This window comes from Homalodisca vitripennis, chromosome 2 (assembly GCF_021130785.1).
Source record: "Homalodisca vitripennis isolate AUS2020 chromosome 2, UT_GWSS_2.1, whole genome shotgun sequence".
In the NCBI taxonomy this organism is placed as follows: domain Eukaryota; kingdom Metazoa; phylum Arthropoda; class Insecta; order Hemiptera; family Cicadellidae; genus Homalodisca; species Homalodisca vitripennis.
The window spans coordinates 3,000,529-3,025,355 of record NC_060208.1 but is presented as its reverse complement, the minus strand read 5'-3'; the positions used below and the strand labels follow the sequence as shown (position 1 = coordinate 3,025,355).

The 24,827-nt window shown below is 34.7% G+C and overlaps 1 protein-coding gene across 5 annotated transcripts in view; it reads left to right on the top strand.

Moving 5' to 3' along the window:
• LOC124356050 (WW domain-binding protein 2) overlaps window positions 1-12,179 on the top strand; it is a 66,174-nt gene extending 53,995 nt beyond the window's left edge. For 2 of the 5 annotated variants that reach the window (XM_046807208.1, XM_046807209.1), the window contains exons 6-8: window positions 4,048-4,074; window positions 5,475-5,563; window positions 11,776-12,179. In XM_046807208.1, the coding sequence (XP_046663164.1) occupies window positions 4,048-4,074; window positions 5,475-5,563; window positions 11,776-11,826 (167 nt within the window). In that variant the 3' untranslated portion in view covers window positions 11,827-12,179. The remainder of the gene's footprint in view (window positions 1-4,047; window positions 4,075-5,474; window positions 5,564-11,775) is intronic. The other 3 variants (XM_046807210.1, XM_046807211.1, XM_046807212.1) reach the window with 2 other exon arrangements.
• Window positions 12,180-24,827: the final 12,648 nt, after the last annotated feature.

Here is a 24,827-nt window from a genome sequence, read left to right as displayed (position 1 = left end):
CTGGTCTCAAAAACTATGTGTTATCTTCCAAACAAGGATTAATACTTGATTTTGAGATTTACCAAGGTCCTGCTACAACAAGGCTATCTCCAGAAGTAAATGGACCCCTTTAAGCTAGGTACTGGTGGTCGGGCAGTATTAAGGCTAGCCGAAACCTGTCCTCCTGGAGTAAATCTGTATTTTGATAGATTTTTCACTGGTATGGCCCTTTTAGAGGCTCTTAAATGTAAAGGAATCTCAGGTACAGGCACAATAATGAAACAACGGTTTCCCAACACTAATTTAAAGTCAGATGCTGAATTAGCAGCTGAAGGCAGGGGCGCATGTGATGTAAAGGTGAGGGATGATGAGAGTGTGCTACTTCTTAACCCTAGAAGTGTGTCCATGTTACCAAAGATAAAACGTCAGTCCATTTTTGACGTTGTTGCAAGGGTTTTTAAAAAAAATTCATAAAAAATACTTAATATCAAGAAAACATATATTGTTATATAACGTTTTTCTTCTCAGAAGTTGTACTATTTGAAATAGGAATGACCGTTTTGATATTGTTTGGTTTAGTATATATTTTCATGAAAAATAATGAGAAATTGCAAAAAGTTTTATATGAAAATTTTAAGTTTGGACCTCTGTAAGGTATTGAAAATATTACAGTAAGGTCAAAATGTTAAATGTATAAAATGTAGAGAATATTATGCCAAATTAGAAAAATATATTAAAAATTTTCTTTTAAACAAAAAATTGTAATTTTGCCATTTTTTTTTTTACAAAAAGCGAAATGTACAAAAATGTACAAGGGTTTGGGTTTTTAATTTTTTTTTACCTCCAAATGTGACTATATATTTATATGAAAAACAGTTTTCTATTGTAAATTATACATGATATTTGAAAACACTAAAAGTAAACAACAACAAAATAAACTGTTATTTTATTACAAGCTTGCAAAAAAAAATCTTTTGAAAAATGAAAATATTTTGTAACAAAATTCAGAAACAAGCTACAAATTTTCACTTATACTTTATGTTTATATAATTTTTTGAATGTACCCTTAGTAAGTATGTTTGTTTGGCTAAAATAAATTATAAGATATGTTCAAATACTTTGAGAAGGAACTGAGTTATGACATTTTTGTTAACAGTCTCACGTTTGAAGAATTTACTCATAAAAATAATCTGGTTTGCAATGTAAAAAAAAAAAATATGAAAATATTTTTTTTAATTTTTTTTACTTGTTATATTATATTAGTACATAATGTTTGAGAGAAATACACTCAATAATTATTTAAATTGAGTAAAAAATAAATGTTGTGCATCAAAATTGTAAAACCTTGCATTGTAAAAATTTTTGACAATGTATAAACAATAGATATTATAGTTCAAAATAACATTGTTTTATAATGTTTTTGTCATTTCATATGCATTTATGCAGTAGAGTATTTGAACCTGAAAAAATAGAGACCTAAATTATGAAAATCGGTAAAAAAATAAGCTCGTGGTGAAAATAAAATGGTCAACAATGGCCAACAGGGATGGGTTGGGTTGGTCTTGATGCGACGCCGTGATTCATCTCTTTTGTTTCGCACTGCTGGAAACCTACTGAACTAAAAATTTACCGCTGAAAGATTGTACCGGTAGATCGTTTCTTTTCACTTTTACACTGTTTTTTTTATTTTCTTTATTGACAATAAATAACTGTGTGAATGTTATTATACTAACCAGCATAAAATATGCTGGTTTACAACTTTAGAATTGTCCCTTTTTATAATATTCATAGTAAATCAACTATTGATTCTAATGACTTTCTGTTTTGCACTAGAAGAAAGAATATTTCATTCCGCGTCTATTGAACATATGGAAGCACTGTTTGTAGGCAATACATAACTTGCTGTGATTGGTTGAAAATGACGTATTCTTTTACCCGGCCACCCGCGAAATTCAACTCAAATGATGACTTCTTCAGAAAACATTTCACCACGACCGTAATATTGATGTTAGAAAAAATACGTTCATATGAAAATTGTAGAGAGTGGCATCTCACAATTTCAATGATACCAAAAACATGGTGATTGTTTAAAGATAAATAATTATTTTTAATGAAAAACTGAACCGACATACAATATGCTGGTTCCGCACAACACACATAAATTACAACCGACATAAAATATGCTGGTTCCACACTTCTAGGGTTAAATGGCGTGGACAATAAAAACAATTACTCTTGCATCAACTATTCATGGGAAAGACCCCACTTACAAACAGCTAAACGTTATTCAAGAACAGAAAAACGTTACATTGACGTGCAAATGCCAAGTATCATAAAAGAATACAATGTTAACATGGGGGGAGTAGATCTGCACAATAGAATGATTGCCTACTATAGATCTTATCACAGAACTGTTAAGTGGCCTGTTCGGTTTTTAGAGCACTTTTTTCGACATGGCAATTGTAAATAGTTGGTTGACTTACCGAGATGATTGTTTTAAGGCAGCAGTTCCCAAAACATGTATCATGGACCTTCACTTTTTTTAAATTGAGAATAGCACAGTTGCTTATCATTGAGAAAACTGTACCAGAGCATGAATCAGATTCAGAAAATGATGTTGAAGAACCACCTCGAAAAAGACAAGCAGGAAGGCCTGGTTAGGGTGTCACTTCCTTTACAAGAAAAGAGGGTTCAAGGAGCAATGCACCTCCCACAAGCCATGGATCTCAAGGAGGCTCAGCGCTGCCGAAATCCGGGTTGCTCAGGAAAGACTCGCATTCAGTGCAGTGAGTGTAAAGTATATTTATGTGTTTTAAAGGACAGAAATTGTTTTTTAAATTTTCACAAAAAATAATCTCAGTAATGTTTAGTAATAACTGCCATAACAATAAGATACTAATTATGTAAATCTAGGAAAATAATTTAAATTTTCAGCAATGTTTACATCATTACAGCATAATACTTAATTATTAATATTTGAAGACCCAATGTCCACGTATGTGGACATATATTTTAAGTATACAAATAAAATAAAACAACATTAAAAAACAAATTATTGTATTTACTTTGATGCCCATAAGTCCAAAAATATACATAAATTTCTATATTTTCAAAAAAATAATTCTTGGGACTGAAGAGGATGGGCTCATAGCGATCAAACTACCTTACACCTTGGGCCACTATATATGCTCATAGCGGTCAAACTACCATACACCTTGGGCCACTATATGGGCTCATAGCAGTCAAGCTACCATACACCTTGGGCCATTATATTTGCTCATAGCGGTCAAGCTACCATACACCTTGGGCCACTATATGGGCTCATAGCGATCAAACTACCTTACACCTTGGGCCACTACATGGGCTCATAGCAGTCAAGCTACCATACACCTTGGACCACTAACTATATGGGCTCATAGCGGTCAAGCTACCATACACCTTGGGCCACTAACTATATGGGCTCATAGCGGTCAAGCTACCATATACCTTGAGCCATTATATGGGCTCATAGCGGTCAAGCTACCATACACCTCGGGACACTATATGGGCTCATAGCGGAGCGGTCAAGCTACCGTAAACCTTGGGCCACTATATGGGCTCATAGCGGAGCGGTCAAGCTACCATACACCTCGGGACACTATATGGGCTCATAGCGGAGCGGTCAAGCTACCATACACCTCGGGACACTATATGGGCTCATAGCGGTCAAGCTACCATACACCTCGGGACCATTATATTTGGGCTCATAGCGGTCAAGCTACCATACACCTTGGGCCATTATATTTGCTCATAGCGGTCAAGCTACCATACACCTTGGGCCATTATATTTGCTCATAGCGGTCAAGCTACCATACACCTTGGGACATTATATGGGATCATAGCGGAGCGGTCAAGCCACCGTACACCTTGGGCCACTACATGGGCTCATAGCGGTTATGGTACCTTACATTTTGGACCACTACAGTCCCTCAAAAAAATAAAATTTCTGTAGCTTTTTAATAGCATTTACACTGGTATTTTAAGGTTATTTTCATTTGAGTAGACATTAATTAAATTTCCTCATGGCAGGCTGGTGTCTTTCTGGTATTTCTTACTGCAAGTATAGATGGTGTGTTATGAGAACACAATTTAACCTGGTACTTTGCATTTTGCTGTTCTCTTAATTATGCCATATGGCTGAAATGATCATAGGTTGTAAAAATATATAATTATGTGTTTCATTATTATACTTTTTATTACTAACTTTTCTTTTCCGTTGAACTAGAAATGCTGTTACTTTAATAATATCTAACAGTCAAGTAATTAACTATGTGTTATGATTATTAACTAAATCAACATTGTAAATGATTTGTTCTTGTTAATACATAACCAGTTACTATATGTTTGATTTATAATTTATAATTAAATTGTAGTGTTAATCCCTATTGCCTTAAGTATAGTAATTTATTGAGTTAAAAAAAAAACATATGTTATGTCTAGTTCATTATAGTTCAAAGATTATATTTTTTAAATGAATATATAGCTGATCCGTTTTAATCTTATTTTATAATGGTTTTATTATTACTTAAAAGTGGAGTCATTTGTCATATTGAATTACTGTTAAATAAAAAAAGTTCAAGCGATGTTTCTGATAGTAAAGACCATCAATTTGGCTTGATCGAAAATCTCCATTTTAGTGATAGTCCAGAATATTAAAATCTAAAATTCCATTCTATATCTTTCAAATTCATGTCTCTTAAAAATTGTTTTTCCATGGGCCAGTTTTGATATTATAAATTTGTTAACAATGGTAGCAACAACTCAATAGAAAAGTGAAGTAGAAATGGTTTACTTTATAATAAAAATATAATTATTTTGTGTACCAACATTGTTTATTTCCATAAAGTCTGTAATTTGGTAATGTATTGTAAATAAAAAAATAAAATGTTTTCTTCAAAATAACTGGAAATAAATTAAACATACTATGTCAATCTAAGGTAAAAAAAAGGTACATAAAGAAATGAATTTATTGAATTGGTATACTTTTTGTGTTTGAACATTTATTTCAATAATATTGATATATTTTACAATTAATAAGAACAATTTCAATTGTAAGGCATTTCTAAATATAACAAAGAACCAAGCTATTTAAGCACAGAACACAGTGGATGTATGAGTTTGATGGCAGGGTGGTGCAGGTAGGACCCTCACTCTGTATCCTCCTTTTGCTATATCTGAATCCATGTTGTTTCAAAGTAAATATTAATTAACTCTAGATTTAAGACTTTTATTTGTGTTTTTAGTGTTTAATAATGATTTTGTCATTATGGATATGATGTTGTTGAATGCCAAATTTGGAAGTTTATCTTTTACACAATTATTCATTATTCCTACATTCCCATACTTTTTATTTAAATTGTTCTTTGTTACCTATACTTCCTTCGGTCCGTCCAGTGTCATTTACATGTCCCTCTCACGTCCTCCTGTCACTCATCTTACCTGATATCTGTTGACAGCTGATGCCAAAGCTGCTGAAGCGGCTCAGAGTGCCTACTATGACCCCAACAGGCCCCAATGTGCCTATGTTCCGCCCCCAGCCTATTATGTGAGTATAGCCTGTCTTCTTTATCTGACACCCATTCCAAGTGGGGATAAGAGATCAATCACCATCAATGAGCTAAAACAACCGAAATAACAGGGATAAAGGATCAATCCCCATTATTTCGACAGATAACAAAATTCAGGTCCATTGTAAAGATCACGTCAGAGCTGTGAGGCTGTCAGAATGATGTCTGGCAGTGCACACTCCCCCCAACCATATATATATACTGCTATACATTCTCTTCTCTCATAAAACATTTTATTGTGCAACTGTTAGGGTATCACAGACAGGTAACAAGATTCAGGTCCACTGTAAAGATCACGTCAGAGCTGTGAGGCTGTCAGAATGATGTCTGTCAGTGCACACTCCCCCCAACCATATATATATACTGCTATACATTCTCTTCTCTCATAAAACATTTTATTGTGCAACTGTTAGGGTATCACAGACAGGTAACAAGATTCAGGTCCACTGTAAAGATCACGTCAGAGCTGTGAGGCTGTCAGAATGATGTCTGGCAGTGCACACTCCCCCCAACCATATATATATACTGCTATACATTCTCTTCTCTCAAAAAACATTTTATTGTGCAACTGTTAGGGTATCACAGACAGGTAACAAGATTCAGGTCCACTGTAAAGATCACGTCAGAGCTGTGAGGCTGTCAGAATGATGTCTGTCAGTGCACACTCCCCCCAACCATATATATATATACTGCTATACATTCTCTTCTCTCAAAAAACATTTTATTGTGCAACTGTTAGGGTATCACAGACAGGTAACAAGATTCAGGTCCACTGTAAAGATCACGTCAGAGCTGTGAGGCTGTCAGAATGATGTCTGGCAGTGCACACTCCCCCCAACCATATATATATACTGCTATACATTCTCTTCTCTCAAAAAACATTTTATTGTGCAACTGTTAGGGTATCACAGACAGGTAACAAGATTCAGGTCCACTGTAAAGATCACGTCAGAGCTGTGAGGCTGTCAGAATGATGTCTGGCAGTGCACACTCCCCCCAACCATATATATATACTGCTATACATTCTCTTCTCTCAAAAAACATTTTATTGTGCAACTGTTAGGGTATCACAGACAGGTAACAAGATTCAGGTCCACTGTAAAGATCACGTCAGAGCTGTGAGGCTGTCAGAATGATGTCTGGCAGTGCACACTCCCCCCAACCATATATATATACTGCTATACATTCTCTTCTCTCAAAAAACATTTTATTGTGCAACTGTTAGGGTATCACAGACAGGTAACAAGATTCAGGTCCACTGTAAAGATCACGTCAGAGCTGTGAGGCTGTCAGAATGATGTCTGGCAGTGCACACTCCCCCCAACCATATATATATACTGCTATACATTCTCTTCTCTCAAAAAACATTTTATTGTGCAACTGTTAGGGTATCACAGACAGGTAACAAGATTCAGGTCCACTGTAAAGATCACGTCAGAGCTGTGAGGCTGTCAGAATGATGTCTGGCAGTGCACACTCCCCCCAACCATATATATATACTGCTATACATTCTCTTCTCTCAAAAAACATTTTATTGTGCAACTGTTAGGGTATCACAGACAGGTAACAAGATTCAGGTCCACTGTAAAGATCACGTCAGAGCTGTGAGGCTGTCAGAATGATGTCTGGCAGTGCACACTCCCCCCAACCATATATATATACTGCTATACATTCTCTTCTCTCAAAAAACATTTTATTGTGCAACTGTTAGGGTATCACAGACAGGTAACAAGATTCAGGTCCACTGTAAAGATCACGTCAGAGCTGTGAGGCTGTCAGAATGATGTCTGGCAGTGCACACTCCCCCCAACCATATATATATACTGCTATACATTCTCTTCTCTCAAAAAACATTTTATTGTGCAACTGTTAGGGTATCACAGACAGGTAACAAGATTCAGGTCCACTGTAAAGATCACGTCAGAGCTGTGAGGCTGTCAGAATGATGTCTGGCAGTGCACACTCCCCCCAACCATATATATATACTGCTATACATTCTCTTCTCTCAAAAAACATTTTATTGTGCAACTGTTAGGGTATCACAGACAGGTAACAAGATTCAGGTCCACTGTAAAGATCACGTCAGAGCTGTGAGGCTGTCAGAATGATGTCTGGCAGTGCACACTCCCTCTGTCAGTAGTCACGTGCATTTGGACTTCACTGAATCATTTAATCATTGTCTTACTTCAGTTATGTGTGTGTGTGTGTGTATTGATTATATCTTTTAATAAAACTCTGTTCACAATTTCACATTTGTTTTGTTTTCTTTGTCATATATAAGGTTCTGAATTGTTTTAAATTTATAGTAATAGTAAGAGAGAGATAATTATTCAAAGAGTGTCCAATTTATTTAAAAATTTTAAAAGGCACCTTTAACTAAACTGTGCGATATTTATTTTTAAGTGTAAGTTAATATCAAAATTGTAAAATTACTAAACATTTTAAACTTATTTGTAACATTAGAAACTTGTAATTTTTTTGTTGCACATAAGAGACAATTATATTGTGTGTTAAAGGGCATATTACTAATAGTTTGAAGTATCTCAAATAATAATTACTATGAGGAGGTACCCAAAAGAAACCAGGATTATTTTTAAAAGTTATATTTTTTTAAATGTTTTACACAAAACCTTATCGCTTTCAAAATACTCTCCATTACAACTAATACGGTGGTCCACCGGTGTTTCCACTGTTCAAAACATTTTTGTACTCAAATTTAGAAATGGCTGACATCTCTCCCTTCGTTTTTTTTTTTTTTTTTTTTTGACCTCTTTGATGTTGTCAAATCGGTGTTCTTTCATGTCCTTTTTCATGCATGGAAGTAAGAACAAGTTGCACTATGCCAGGTCAGGCAAGTAAGGTGTGTGGGGCAGCGGAACCTGCCATAGTTAACCAAAAACTATCTAACAGAGATGGTTGTGTGCAGGTGCCTTGTTGTGGTGGAAGAACCAGTCTCCTGTCTGCCATAAATCGGGTCTTTTTTGATGAACACTGTTACACAATCTTTAAACCTTTAAATAAAGGGTTTGAATGACGGTCTGAACTGGGGGAACAAACTCTGAATGAACTGAATAATGATTTATGCCATCAAAACTACAAGTGCAAATTACAAATTATACAAATGGAATTTACACTGCCAGTAATTTACACTAACAGTATGTCAATAGTTCATTTCTTATGTTTAATATGACATTTATACAACATAAAGATGAAACCAAAATAAAATAAATAAAAATGGTCTTTAATAAAACAAAATTTGTAAATAGACTACTTAATTCGGGGTTTTAGTCTATTTTATAATCATAAGTATGCTACATTCTTGAAGCTCTCTTCTTATTAGAAATTAGTTATTAATTTAAAACAAACACTCTAATAATATAGGTTTTTATTTCTGTGAGGCCTTTTGTACTCAATGAGCACATCATCGGACCCACATAACTGAATAAAAGTATACTATACAAAAGGTTTGTGAAAATAAGTTAATACTTATGTTTTAAATACAAAATTAACAATCACTTATCTCAACTACCATTTTTCATTTGGCTATATAGACCATATTTTTACATTAGCACATTGTTTAAAAAACTTAAATCACTATAACCGAACAGCCAACATTTAACCCTTAGCGAGCCACAAATAAATAACCAAAACTACTCCTAAGAGCCATACACCTTAAAAATAAAAAAATTCCCACATACCAAAACCAATTTTTTTAAATAATTCTTATAACATAACAGGTAAAAAAACAACAAAATATTTTTTTCACTCTTTATTGTTAATTTACAGCCAAAATATGGTAAAATCATAATTTCACTGAAAAAATTTAATTTTGACATTCTATGTGTTCATATATAAAATTAACAATAGTTGAACACAGTTATTGTTATATTTTACAAAAAACAAGCATATAGTAATTTGTATTTAGAGAAAATATAAAGAATGTAGTAAAAATTTATATATATACAAATTAAATAAAATCAATGAACTAAAAAAAAACTTGACAATAAAGCCCTACATCACGATAATAATACATAAACTACACTGCAAATTGATTAAAAATATTGATTAACATCAAAATTGAAAAGATAAATACGCGGATCGAAAATGGAAGGGCGAATAAACATCTAACCTCACGGAAGGCTACAGGCGGACTGAGCGCGCATCAGTAGACGTCGTTGGCTCTGCGGGAGACTATGAACATCCGGCCGCCCACTATTTTGTCGATCGAACAAGAGCCGTGACCTTCAAAGTAGACACGAACGATTGTCTCTTGTTTAGATAAACCTTGTTTGACAGTTTTTACTAAATTTGTTACCCAGAAATGCTTTTAAAATAATATTAAAATAAAAAATTGATTTTGCGTCAGTGGACGTCGTTGGCTTTTAGGGCTAGTTTAGACATGACGTCTAGTAACGTCGTTGGCTCGGTAAGGGTTAACTTTCAGAGAAAAGATTCTTAAATTAGGACATAATTTGATATTATGTGGTAAACTATTGAAATATTTTGGATCTTCATAAACTAAAGATTGCCTGAACAGTGATTTCCTTACTTTAGGAACTCGAAAAACATTATTTCCATAACTTCGTGTTCTGTAATATAGTTGGTTTGTTTCCTTGTTACTACTTTTAATATAAAACAAGTGCAGAACTTAATAGATAAACAAGTGCTGTATTGGTAATATTTTAAATTGATGGTATAATGGAAATGAACTTTCTCTCTTTCGTTTTGAATTTTTTTTATAAAATGATTTTGAAGGACACGTCATTTATCAATATTATACTAAAAGTTCCATTCCAACATTGAATCCTGTATTGTAATTTTTAATGTATTAACGCAAAATATAGAGTTCGTAATAAGTATTCATCATAAAAAATTTTCAAATAATAACATTTTTTTAAAGCTGGTTTTAGTTGTGAATGTATGGAATGCATATGTTTTTCCCACATAAGTCTTTCATCCAAAATAACTTCAAGAAATTTGAAAAATGTCTTTATTTATAACCAAGTAGTCACAATTTCCATCAAAGCAGGCTAGTTTGTGATATTTTAAATTTGACAAGAAATAAAAACCTTTAAAATTGTACATACCTTGTTTTATTAACATTTACTTCCATTTTATTGTTTAACACCAGTTCCTCAAAAGGAATAAATCATTGGAAATATTTACCCATATATCTTGAATATTTTTATTAGAATGAAAGACAGCTACGTCATCGGCAAAAGCACTTGGCATTCCATGGAAATTTGATTCTAATAAATCGTTTATAAATATCAAAAATAAAGTAGCCGACAACACTGAACCTTGAGGCACTACAGCTCTAACAATAGTAGGGCTACTTAAAACAATTCTTTATTTTTACTCTCTGCTTTCTTCCTATTAAGAATGTTTCAAACCATTGTAGAGCAACTCCTCTCACTCCTAGTGATTCTAGCTTACCTAAGAGAATTTTGTGATTTACTAGATCACCTGGCATCAAAAAAGCAAATCAACATTGTTTTGATGTTTGATTTGACTTGACGACATTTTTTTGACAGGGTGACGATGATGTCTTTCATTGGCTTGACTGTTGCTTTGTTTTGTAACCATAGCACCATGACATCACCAGTAAAATATCTTTGGCGGTTGTATCTTTGACAGAAAATTTTTATCAGTTTCAAAACACATGTTTCAACTCTATGTTCCTTTTGATTGTCAATCACAACTTGAGGAACAAACTTGGCAGAAAACCCTTTTCATTCCCAAATCTTCCATTAAAATTCGATGAATTGATCTACAAGATAACCCACTAATCTCTGATAGTTGATGAATTGCCTATCCACGGTCTTTTGAGCACAAGCTGTTGAATTTGTTGAGTATTTTCGTTGATTCGGGTATTTGATGGACGCCCAGAATGAGGTTTGTCATCAATCGACATGTCACCGGGCTAACTACTCGTGCACTTTCTTCCTCATCTCACAGCTGCAAGTTTTCACTAGCAAAAACAATCTTTGCAGAAGAACAGAACAAAGCCAGATTGACAATACAGGTGGCACTGAACTGGTTATGAGTTACACTACACACATATTGTGGCAGAAATGTGTACTACACAAGCTCCAACCACAACACTATTCCGGTTTCTTTTCAGTACCTCCTCGTATTGCTAGATTTACCATGCATATCCATCACTTACTTGTTTTTTTTTTTTTATCAGGAGTCCCCCCCACCGTATCAGATGAACGGCCAGAACAAAAAGGAGCAGTGAGTCGCCCCAGAGGGATGTGAGGCTTCAGTCAGCCTTCATTTCCGCTACTAACACTTGGGATTATGTAATCATAGATGTCTACAATATTTTATATTTGAAGTTTATTGTATAAAATAGCACGTTTAAAATTGAATCTGTGACAAATATATTCTTGCATTCCAATGTAATAATGAGCGTTACTGTTGTTATTTATGTATTTATGAATAGAAGGTAATTTCTTAATTGACGTCTGCTTAAAGTCACAGGCTTGTGTATTGAAGATCTTGCTACTGTGACAGTGCTCAAAGCATTGCACTAAATTCTGTATCTTTGAGTTTTAAGAGTATTTTAAATAAAGTATTTGTTGTTAAAAATCATGTATTTATTCCTTTGCCCAATTGTGTTCTTGAATTTGTAATAAGTTGACTATACCCAACCATTAGACCTGGTTTTAGGTCTAACATCTAGCTGTTAGCTGCACTCTATAACAATTGTAACTTCTATCACCCATAAGAATAAGAATATATATTTATTCATAAAAATGTTACGTACATATTTTTAAACAAGTTACAAGAATTTTAAACTAATAACTTAAGAATCACTTTAACAATATTTAGTACTTAACACACATTTAAATATACCACTTGCATGATGACTCTTACATCAAAATAAACTAAAAGTAAAAAAAGGAAACACTTCAGTTATATGATTATACTAACAAATATTTTAATGAAACATACTTTTATGAATATATAGGGCCTCTAAAGGCAAAGCCTGTGCAGAGGTTCCTTCATGCTAAATTAAATTCGTGATAGCTCAGATACAATGTTGACAATTCATTTTGATTAGAAAAACTCCCGTTTATCAAATATATGTGCAACTCTGATCCGAATAAAACGTTTTAACTAATGGTATGCAGAAGACAATTTATATTTTGTTTACTTAATAGCCATAATTTCAATTGTTTTGAAAAAATATGTATATTTTTTTAATCACATATATCTTTTGGTGTTGTATTAAACATTTTAGGTCCTAAAAAACAATAGCTTTTTCTAAAAATAGTTAAATTAGGTTTTGGAACTGCTATTTTGTCTTTGTGCCTTAATTTATTTTTGTAGATATTAATTAATACAGGCAAATTACCACTAGTGACATAAAATATTTTTAAAACCTTATACACAAACAAATATGTTATTGGAGAAATTTTTAAACTTATAAATGGCTCGTATCTAAATTTTTTTTTAACTATAACCGAATGAATTTCTTTTGTTGCATTAGAAGAGGCTTTAAATTTGTTTCATAGGTTCCACCCCAACAAAATATTCCGTATTCTAATCTACTGTTTACTAATGAAAAATATAACATTCTTATAACTTCCGCTGTATACATATTTTGTAGAAAATAAAAGATTCTTAAAATACTATTAAGTTTTTTCTTTACCATGTCTATGTGTTTTTTCCAGTTTATTTCCCTATCCAGCAAGATTCCCAAGTATTTCAAATTGTCAGCTTGAGACACAATTGCACACTCAGGACACTTTGTTTGTACACAAACAACTCACACAATTGTATAAAATTTGATTGGTAAAATTTTGGTGGATCTTTTTTCAGGCTAAAATTTAAGTACTTTGTTTTTTCTGGACTTAATAACATATTGTTCTTTGAGAACCACCATTGAAGGGCTTTTAAATCTATACTCATTGCTTCTTCTATATCACTCCAGTCATCTTTTATGTAAGTTAATGCTGTGTCGTCAGCAAATGATGTTATTTACCATATAAATTTGAATTACAGAGATCATTGATATATTATACTATAAACAATATTGCACCTAATACTAAACCTTGGGGTACTCCACTTTTTATTATACCAAAGTCACTGAAAGTATTGCTAATTTTTACAAATTGTCTCCTATTATTCAAGTAACTTAAAAACCAGGAAAGAACGTTTCCTGTGATACCGCAATAGTATAATTTATTTAAAAGAATGTCATAATCTACAGTGTCGAAAGCTTTCTTTATGTCAAAGAATAATCCACTAACTTTCCGTCCTGAATTTATCGCTTCAAATACGTCATCCATAAAGTTTTTTAATGCAGTTTCAGTACTTAAGCCCTCTTAGAAACATATCTTTTTTCATAATTTTTTCAAAAATCTTTGCAAAAATTGAGAGTAAAGGTATCAGTCTGAAATTGTTGCAGTCATTATTCGGTCCACTCTTATGCAAAGGAATTACCACAGCGGTTTTTAAAATATCCGGAAATATGCCCTTTTCAAAACTTAAGTTTATTAAGTACAGTAAGACATTCACTATTTTTGGATACATCAATTTAATTAGAGATGAGCTAATGTTATCAATTCCAGGCGAGGTGTTATTTTTCAAATCTCTTATAACAGATACTAAATCATCTACCACTACTGGAGCTAAAAACATGGAACTGCTTGAATTACATAATTTAAAAAAATCTCTTACAACAACATAAGTCAAAGTTATCAGGTTTTGATTTTTTAATGTCTAGCTTATCTACAATAGACAAAAAAAATGAATTAAACTCATTACAAATTTGTTTAATATCGCAGATTTCGTTACCATTAATATTCAAAGACTGTATGGGAGGTCGTTTTGACGTTTGTCCTGTTATTTCATTTATAACCTTCCCTGTAGTCCTCGAATCTCCGTTATATTTTATAAAAAGTATTATCGTAATAAGAATTTTTTAAATTTTTTATTTCAAATTGTAGTTTATTCCTGTAAGTTTTATAATGCAATTTTAATTTTCCATTGTTTGGGTGATGCTTAACGAGTTTATAGAGTTTATTTTTATTTTTTTGCAAATCACTTACACTTACACTTGGACAATTACTTATCCAAAGTTTAATTTTAAAAACGCCACGTGTTTTGCTTAATTGTTCAAATTTACTCTCAGAAATTATTGTTTGGATGGTATTATGAAAAGTATCAAACGCAGTTGACGGGTTTTTATCGTCGTAGACTTCTACCTATTTAACCTGTTCAAGTCGTGCAAGGAGCCCGTCGAAGAAGATAGTAACCCCCTGTAGTTTCAGGTCACAGTGAGGAGGAAGACTTATCTGTCCATGTATCCTCTCTAGAACGAATACACACTTCAAATAGTCTATTGAAGAAGTACCTAGTTCTCCAGAACAGTTCTGGTATAACACAAGCTCCTCAAGCATACCAGAACTGCCCAAAGATAATAATAATAATAAACTTTATTGCGAACAGACAATGCACACATTGTATCACAATTGTCCTACCTAACCTAATCATTCGTTCTGACAATAGACCATTGAGACATACATTATATCACTCAAGCCTCTTTTACACAATTTACAGGCCCGGCAAATTTAGTTATTTTAATGGTCTTTGAGAATTTTTGGTTTTAATCATCCCAGCGATCCATCATAAACTCGCCAACTGAGTAAAATGATTTCAAAATCAGAAGGGTTTTCAACTGAATTTTGAATTGATTTCCATTTTGTTGTTTGATGTGTTCAAGGTGACTATTGATCAATCTGACACCAACTTGGGATGGTAAGTTTCTGAACGCATTAATTGTACTGTGCTGTTGGACGCAAAAGTTGTCCCTACCTCTCATCCCGTGTTAGTGAACATCCCCTCCCCGAACCAAAACACACCTTGACACGGAGTAGAGGATCACCTCGAGAATGTAGAGACAGGGCAGAGTCAGAAATCCCAGCTCCCTGAACGCGTTTCTGCACGACTCTAGTGTTTAAATTCAGAATTACCCTTACGGCTTTTTTTTGGAGCCTGAAGACTCGCTCCAGCTTTTGTGCTGTGCACAACTGCCCCAAAAGTCTGATTCCATATCCCAAGTGGGGATAAATTAAGCCATAATATGCCATTTTCAATACCGTAATTGGGCAATGTTTTGCCAAATTGCGAAGGGCAAAGATGCTGGACGCAACCTTGGCATAGACATGATCCACATGAACGTCCCATGTTAGTCCTCGATCTAGGAACATTCCTAGGAATTTTGTAGATTCCGTTTCATCGAGCTGGAGATCATCCACAAACATTGAAGGTATTGTTTCAGATTCTCGTTTGCTTAGCAAAAATTTCATGAAATTTGATTTTGATTAATTTGTTTTCAGGTTGATTTCAGAAAAGAATTCAACTCAGAAAAAGCAATTATTTCCAAATTTTGAAGTGTTTTGGCTTTAACACATAGAGTCGTGTCGTCAGCATACTGAACCACCTTTTCATTCTGGATCGATGGGTTCAGATCATTTATGTAAAAAAGAAAAAGAACTGGCCTAAGGATAGATCCCTGCGGGAAATTGGACGGTAGTTGTTGGTTTGTAAAGGATCATCTTTTTTGAAAATCGGAATGACTTGCAGTTTTCAATTTTGATGGAAAGATTCCGGTTTGAAATGAACAGTTGATTAATTTTGTTAATGGTGTTAGTAAATACCTGAAACAATGCTTTTAACATCCACATTGAAACTCCGTTGATGTAGCAGGATTTTTTGGAATTCAGTCTCTGAATGATACGAACCACCTCACCCTCTGTCACAGGAGTCAAAGCCAAGGATGACATCGGTCCCTGCAGGTTGTGAGCACAAGGACGAGGCACTGGTAAAGCTGGATCAAAAACGACCACGTTTGAAAAAAAGTGTTGAATTTGTTTGCTATTTCAGAAGGATTTTCAAGGATTGTTTGATTAATTTTTATTGAAATGCTTTTAGAGCCAATTGATTTAATAGATTTACAGTAACCATTTATAATTTCCCAAACTGTTTTTGATGTTATCAGAGTTTTGCAAACATTTATTAATTTCATAGGATTTGGCCGCTCGTATGGTTCATCTGTAAATTTTCTTGTAATTTCGATAAAAATTTTTAAATTCTCATTTTCTGACGTAATAAAAATGGAGTGAAACAATTTAGGTTTATCCCTTGACACAAGAATGCCTTTTGTGATCCAGGGTTTTTGTTATTTTTCTGAATTGTTTTTATTTTTTTCAATGGGCAAAACACATCCAAATTAAAATTTTATCACTTATCGAATGTTCGGACAGTCAAAATTATTAAAAAAATTCCAGGATTCCTTCGGGAGACTTTTATTTAAAAGTTTGACATTTTGGGATCAGACGTCTCTCTTAATGCTGAATGTGCCTTTTTCGTTTTCGAGGGAACATCCAGAGACCACAACCTCCTGCGCGAAGTGATCAGAGATCGCAATGTTCAAAACAGAGACTGAGAGATTTGTGACTATGTTGTCGATGGCTGTGGCTCGAGTGAGCAGTCACCCTCGTTGGCGAGTCTATAGACCAATTTAGATTGAATGAATTCAGAACATCGCGTAATCGCTGGGTTTGGGGATTTGTGTTGTCTATTACATTAGTGTTGAAAACACCAATCACATTGAATTTTTTTGAGATTACGGAATTTAGAAGAAAATCAAATTTTTCAAAAAAGGAGTTTATACAGCATCTTGGTGATCTGTATAACCCTACTATTACGATTTCCCCTTCTGTTGTTGTATTAATTTTTAAACCTTCGCCTTCAAAGTCGAGGTGATTACTTTTAGGTGTTTTGAAACAACAGAATTTGATTGGGGATTTTACAAAAATAGCAACACATCCCTATTTGAATAGTTTTCGTTGATAAGAACATGCCAATGTGAAATTTTCAATTGTGAAGAACTGAATTGTATTCTCTGAGAACCCGTGTTCAGAGATGACAAGAATGTCCGACTTCAACTCGTTACACATACGTGTTAACTCGTCCAGTTTGTACGTAGCAGACTGAGTATTCAGATGAAGAATTTTGAATTTTTATGAAGAATTTTGAATTTTATGAAGAATTTTGAATTTGATTTTTTGGAAATTTTTGAGAATTTTCAAGCAAAATGGTTTGTCGCTCAATGAAACCGGACCTGATAACCCAAATCTATTTTTGTACTGTATACTGCTGGGGAGTTTTTTGAAGCATTTACAAATGAGAAAGCTTCGCCACAAATATAAGTCTTCATCGAAGCGTTCAAGATGTCGGTAGTCGATGGCTGCGATGTCCCGATGACAGCCTTGGCATAGGTGCTGGAGGGCAAGGTGACGGGGTACGGTGTTGGAGAGGGGGTGGAACGGATCGGCGCAGTTACTGCAGTGACGGACGGGACCGAGGCATCATACCGGCGATCCTCTGAAGTATGAGGTCGGCAAGCAGTTGTTTGCCACTTGCACGCAAGTGGAGGCCGTGTGGGGTGAAGTGGCTGTGATCTATATTGCTGATATCCAGCATTGCATTATCTATCTTAGTTTTATGTTTGAGGAATGAAAAAAACTTGTATAAGCTATTGTACAAGCCAGAGTGGAATAGAGGAGAGTAGTCTAGGCGGACGTTGAGACCAAGCCTCTGGTTGTTCGAGAGCTTCGTGACGTCACAAGATGTTGTTGTCCTTGTTTCCCGCTAAGCCACATGTTTGACACCAAGATGGCGGCGCCCTCGGCCAAGGCGTGTTTTACACGTGGTCCAGGATGGCGACAAAAAGTTTAGTCTTCTGTCCGAACTCGGACCCCCACACTTGCGTGTCCCACGCTCTTACTATTTAACCGCGGAAACTAGTTGGATACGCCGTCAGGCGGGGTATGAGGTGGTGGGGCCTGGTGGAGAGACCGGGAACTGTGCCCTGGTGGAGATATCCAGAACTAGATAAAAGCTGGGCGGTGTGCTGCCTGGTGGAGAGATGTGGAACTAGGTGCTCGGCACTTTTCAAGGTGGCCAGCTGGCGGAGATTTTTTCTGGGCTGGTCTCGGTGATCAGCTGGCGTGATTTCAGAGGCTGCAGGACCAGATGCACGTATGCATTCTGAGCGGTTTCCGAGACCTATAAAAAGAGAACTACTCGTTCACTCAATCTGAGTAATCGCCTCGCCCCCAGCTGGTTTTTACTACTCGTCGTTAGTTTTAATATTAACTAGATTTACTTCTGTTATACTGTATACTAGAATATTTATTCTTATTTTTCATCATTTTTAGAAAATTAGTTTTTATTAATAGTGTGAATGAATTAGTATATAGTGAGTGTAGTTAATAGAAATATTTTTAATGGATCCTGTAAAAATACTCAGAACTGAAGAAACTTACGTTAGGAGGTTCCGGATTCACGGTCATAAGACAGTGTTTTCAAGTTGAAACGGATGAGTCTGAATTGAACTGGATCAAGACCGGGCTTTCACAACTAGTTGACCGAATGAAAGCTGATTGTTCCGAATCCGATTATCTAGGACTCACCATGACACGTCTAAATTTTTTAAATGAGGAACCGTGGTACGTAGCCTTCAGTCTCGCAGACCAAGTAGACGAAGACATACTGTAGACAGTTTTTGGAGGGATAATTCAGAATAACGCAGACTCAGTCACATTATCGGATACTTTTATAGTCGAATATACAAAATTGAATCTCCCCCTAGGCTGAGGAAAAGACCCGGATACTTCGATAACTTCATTGAAAAAGGTAAGGCCCGTAGAGGTATAATAGCAATAAGAAATAGAAATAATTTATGGCTTGCCCGTGTACTGGTAATCGGCAAGGCCAGAGCAAAGAGTGGCTCTCATTATGCTACATTTAGAAAAGATAGAAGCGGGAGACAAACCGAAAAGGCGATGAAATTGTTGGAAAAAGCCAGGGTTGAAATACAGAGAGAGGGAGCCGGGATCTTTGAGCTATACGAACTCAAGACCACCTCAAAAATACAACATAGTGTATGATCACGGTAGCAAAGGTCGAGACGTTTATTTTGATGGAAAAATGAAAGGGATCTCTACACTTTTTTGTTTGAAGTTTGTTTTTGACGATAGAAACAGGATTTTTCCGAACATTTGCCATAGTTTAATGATAAAAAAAATTAGTAACGCTACGTTTCGAGATCTGCAATCTGATCTCTTCTTCAGGTAAATAACTAACCTAATACATAATTACAAACTAGGTTAAAATAAACAAAGCATACCAAATCAGTTTTAACCACCTACGACTGGCCAGAGGCCAACAGCAAATGGCATCATCGCAGCAGAAACAAGATGGTGGCAAAAAAGGAAGGGAACAGAAGTGGGCCATTTTTTTGTTGGTTCATGCTAGATTAACTTCTTAAAAGCATATTGTGCCTCCGCATTGGTTTATTACAAATTTCTAATCTGTTTGATACTTTTGATTTTCTTTTTAGCTCATTTTTCAGAATTGGCAACCAAAGCGGCCTATTCTTGCCGGTTTCTCTGTGGAATGAGAACACATTCCCGTATGATCTGACCAAAAATTACATAAGGAGAATCATGAAAGACATTGCGGGTGAGAAAACAGTATTGATCATACATATGGTCCAAGATATGAGGACAAACATTTGATGTTAGGGGATAGTACTTTAAAGTTTGATGATGGTGGTAGTTTACTCGTGGGAGACGTGAGCTACATGCCTACTAAGGGGATGTTATACGAGTAAGTCATATTATAATTATATATATAATTATAGTAAGTCATACGAGTTACTTTTCAAACGCTCGTATGAAGGTTACAGTAACAAGATGAGTGTGGATAAGTTTGGTCATACAAGTCGGGGAGACGGCAAACTAGGTCCGCCAGGACTAGGATTCAACATTACTGCCGACTGTAATTACGGTATAAAAGAAAAACGACTGTGTAATATAGGTGATCCCGTACAAAGGCTAGACGTTGTAAAATATGCGGACATTAAGAAGAAATGTTGCCGATACGGTAGAAACCGGGTTGTACTTGAGAAGTTGTCCGAGATATCGCTTCTATCTAAAAACAAAGAGATCAACATGAAAAATGACAGAACAAGTAAAATAGCCCATCCCAGAAATTTTCAAGATATAGTTAATCTCAGGACGTTAATATCATTACCCATGGATAAAGACAAAAATTGACGCTAAAAGAAGGAAAATAACTATATGGGTGATCCATCAAACAATCTAGACTGTAAATCACTAAATAAAAGATTATTACCTATCGATAGAAAAAGGGTAGATATTGGTAAAAAGTGAATAGTAAACGTAGGCAAAGCTCTGGAATTACACGATGCTGTTACATAGTCTCAATTGAATACCTTAATTCCGACCACAATTATTAAGGATAAAAGTACGATTTCAATACCTTAAGAGTCACCCACATCGGTGAACCAACCGAAGATGCCGATGCGATAACACTAAGGTATTTTAATGAAAGAACACGAAAGTACTCTGAGAGTGAATGAGAATAAAAGACTATCAAATATTGAGGTTAAAACCTTTAGACGCTACTAATAAATGTAAATGTAAATATGTCGATAATGTTCATACTATTACCTCAATTGGTCGATGACAACTGGGATTTTGGTCAAAAACGTTTAAGTCAGATCGGTGAACCTATATATGATGGTGAGGCTGTTAATCTAAAATATTTCCGGGAGCACTCTCTGTACAAAGTACAACGTAGCTGGGACGCAAGAACAATTCCTCCTGACATAATTTATTTCATTTCATCTACACGATAACGACCCTATGCATGATAACATTGCTATGGTTAATAGCTAAATAAGGGAAATTATCTTGAGAATGGATAATGTTGCTTTAATTGACTTTGATGCTTTTAACAGATTTTATTTTACACGGCATGGCATGCACTTAAGTTATAAAAGAAAACGAACATTAGCTTTTAAGATGATTAATTTTCTAAATTATCATGATAAAAAGCAATTAAAAACTCCCCAAAATACTGAGTTCACGAAGGACTTGCAACTTCCATTGCCTTTGAAGAAGAATCCTCCCCAGCCTGACTTAGAACTTGGTAAAGGCATTAGGGTTGTTGAAGGCAATATAATCAATTTTATTCAAAAGTGCAAATACTCTGAAAATGTAGCTTTTGCACACTACATCTCAAGAGACTTGAATGGTATTAGAAGTTTAAGTACTCGAGTTGCAGTGATTAAAAAAAAATCAAAAAACCCAACCACTTAACATCAGAATGTCTAAGTGGTCATCTGTCTTGTCAAAAAGTAAAAATGGGTACAACAGTTTATGGACTAAAAAGATAATTATTTTGAGAAACCAACATTAAATGACTATAAAATATAATTTGAAGAATTTACAGAGGACTACCTATCGAATAGACAACAATTTGTAGAAATAAATTTTAAATTGAAAAATAACTTAAAATTGAAATACAAATCAAAATTGTCGAAAGTTGAGCTAGGAGTACCCCAAAACACCTTTTCCTTTGTTAGCAGAAAAACTAAAAAAACTGTCTAAGCTTTGAACCATCTACAAGCCTATGTCTATATGCAGATGATTCGAATTTAAAAATATCGAGTAAAACAAAAGAACAGTTAGAATTTAAATCCTATATTGAATTGGCTAATTTACAACAATTTTTAACTGTCACAATTTATATCTAAACACGAATAAAACAAAATACCAAAGTTTTAAAACAAAACAAAATAAACAAGCAGTTACTCCCCTCATTGAAATTGAAGGAAAAGAAATAGTATTTGCCAAAGAAGTTAAATTTTTGGGGCTAACAGTTGACAATAACTTATCATGGGATGCTCACAGCAAAATTATTATAAAAAAGATTAATTCTGGCTTGTATGCAGCAAGAATAATGTCTGATTTATGGAGTACTGACACCTTAAATCGTATCTATTTTTCTCACATTCAGTCTCACATTATATACGGTTTGTGTATACGGGGCTACTAAAGAAGAAAGTCTCAATTCGATACTAAAAGTAAAAAAACTGTCAGAACCATTTAAAAATTAAATTTTTCGAACTTGTCAAAGAACGTTTTAAAGATTTAAATATATTAACTATATACGGACTTTATATTTTTGAAGCCATCATGTATGTTAAACATCAAACATCCATCAGTAGCAGTAAGGTGTTGCATCACTATGACACCAGATATAAAAATGAATTTGTGATCCCTTGTCATCGTTTGGGATTATTCTCCTTGTGCTTCTGGTCGCGTCAAGTAAAACATTGTCGTACCTAGAGGCATATGGCTATCTACCACCGAAAGGAGATAATGTAAGCGAGTCTACAGATATAACACAGGTTATGAAACTCTTTCAAGAGACTTTCGTATTGATTGTGAACGGTTCTGTAAATGAGGAGACGACGAACTTAATGCACCAACCCAGATGCGGAAATTCAGATGGAATGGCTCCATTCACCACAGACCCAAACATTAAATGGAAATCAAACCACATCACCTGGTACATGTACGGTAATCCTTGCTATCATCAATTATGCGAAAATGCTTTTACCCCATTCTCGAGACGTTCAAACTTAGTTTTTTGGCGGGATCCTGTCAATCCAACAATCATGATAGTCATAAGTTCCACAACGTATTGCAAACATTTCAGCCGTGTATCAGAGACCTAACAGAGATGTAGCGTTGGTTGTAGATAGAACGTTGTACATTATAGTACCCATCCCTTAGATTGTCCAAACAGAGACGACTCGACGTTGTTGCAAACAGAATTAATAGAGTGAACGCGATGTTAAACAGTAACATAGGAATACTCATATCTTCACATATGAGCGGTACATTCAGGAACAGAATGAATGCTCGATCCACAGATCCATGCCAGGTTTGACCAGTAGCGTGTTACGTGGAGTCCCAGATAAAATTAGAGGTGGTTTTAGATGTATAAACGAACGTCTTTACTTTATAACAGACAGTCACGTTCTAGAGTACGACGAGTTCAGTGGTGTAGTGATAAAATCAGAGACCGACACATTTGACGTACTGCAGATCACATGTGAGCGTGAATCGCTTCTCAAACAGCTGTACGACGTGATAAGGTACATAAATGGTGAAAGCAAACCTAAATCAAACAGAGTTAGACGAGTCATCAAGCAGGGAAGAGGTTACTTTAGACAACCCATATAACTTGTATCTTACTTCGGCCCGGATGTGAACGTACAGTATAACTATGAGCGCGAGCAGAGCGAAAACTCAGTCTGTGGTCAATTGTGTTTAAAATTTTTCACCAATAATATTTTCCCTTAGTGGATTGGCCCCGTACATATCCTGTAAAGTCTTTCCATCAATTGATTTGAGCGATCTAGACTACGAGATTGGTTTAATCGATCTACATATTATACGATCCCCGACATCGAGAATAAAGTGAATGATAAATTTTACTATGACGATGACGATAAAGAAATGACTATATATGAGGGGTCATATGAGATTGAAAACATAGAGGAATACATCAAATCCCATATCGACAAAGACGTAACATTCAGTCTTAAGACGAACAATAACACTTTAAGGTCGGACATAACGTGTAGTAAAGAAATAAATTTAAAAACGTCGGATTCCATAGCTCCTTCAGTAGGTTTTAGCGCAAAAGAATTAGTTGCAGGTATAACGCACATATCCGATATGCCTATCAGTATTATGTGAGAAATACAATTTGTGTTGAATCCAACATCTCACGAGAATCTTTTCAAAGCGGTGTAGAAGGAGACGTGTTGCACGATTTTTATCCTGAAGTATCTCCAGGGTATAAAATAGGTTGTTGCCAAAATGGAGATGTCTTTGACTGGATTCCCGGATTGGGATTTTAGTGTGTGTTGTAAAAGGTTGAGAGTAGTCTTCTCACAAGAAGCTTTTCAAACACTTTTGAAATAATAGGTAAGAGGCTTATAGGTCTGTATGAGGTCAGCTGGATGAGGGGCTTCCCAGGCTTTGGAATGATAATTAGCTGGGCTCAACACATTGAACCCTAAGCCTATAACAATAAATTATGAGGACATTGTTTTAACCTAACATATTATACATAAAAAAGAGGAGAACACTCAGTTTTAGAAAATGTGACTTTTAATAATAAAATATGTATTTTAACAAAATTATAAACTAAATAAAATTATGGAAAAAAATAAAATTTGAACAATATTGTAACTTTGTATAAACGTTTTATTTTTCAACCACTCTATGTTCTATAAGTGTGTTTTTTTATATAAAATAACATAAAAGAAAGAAA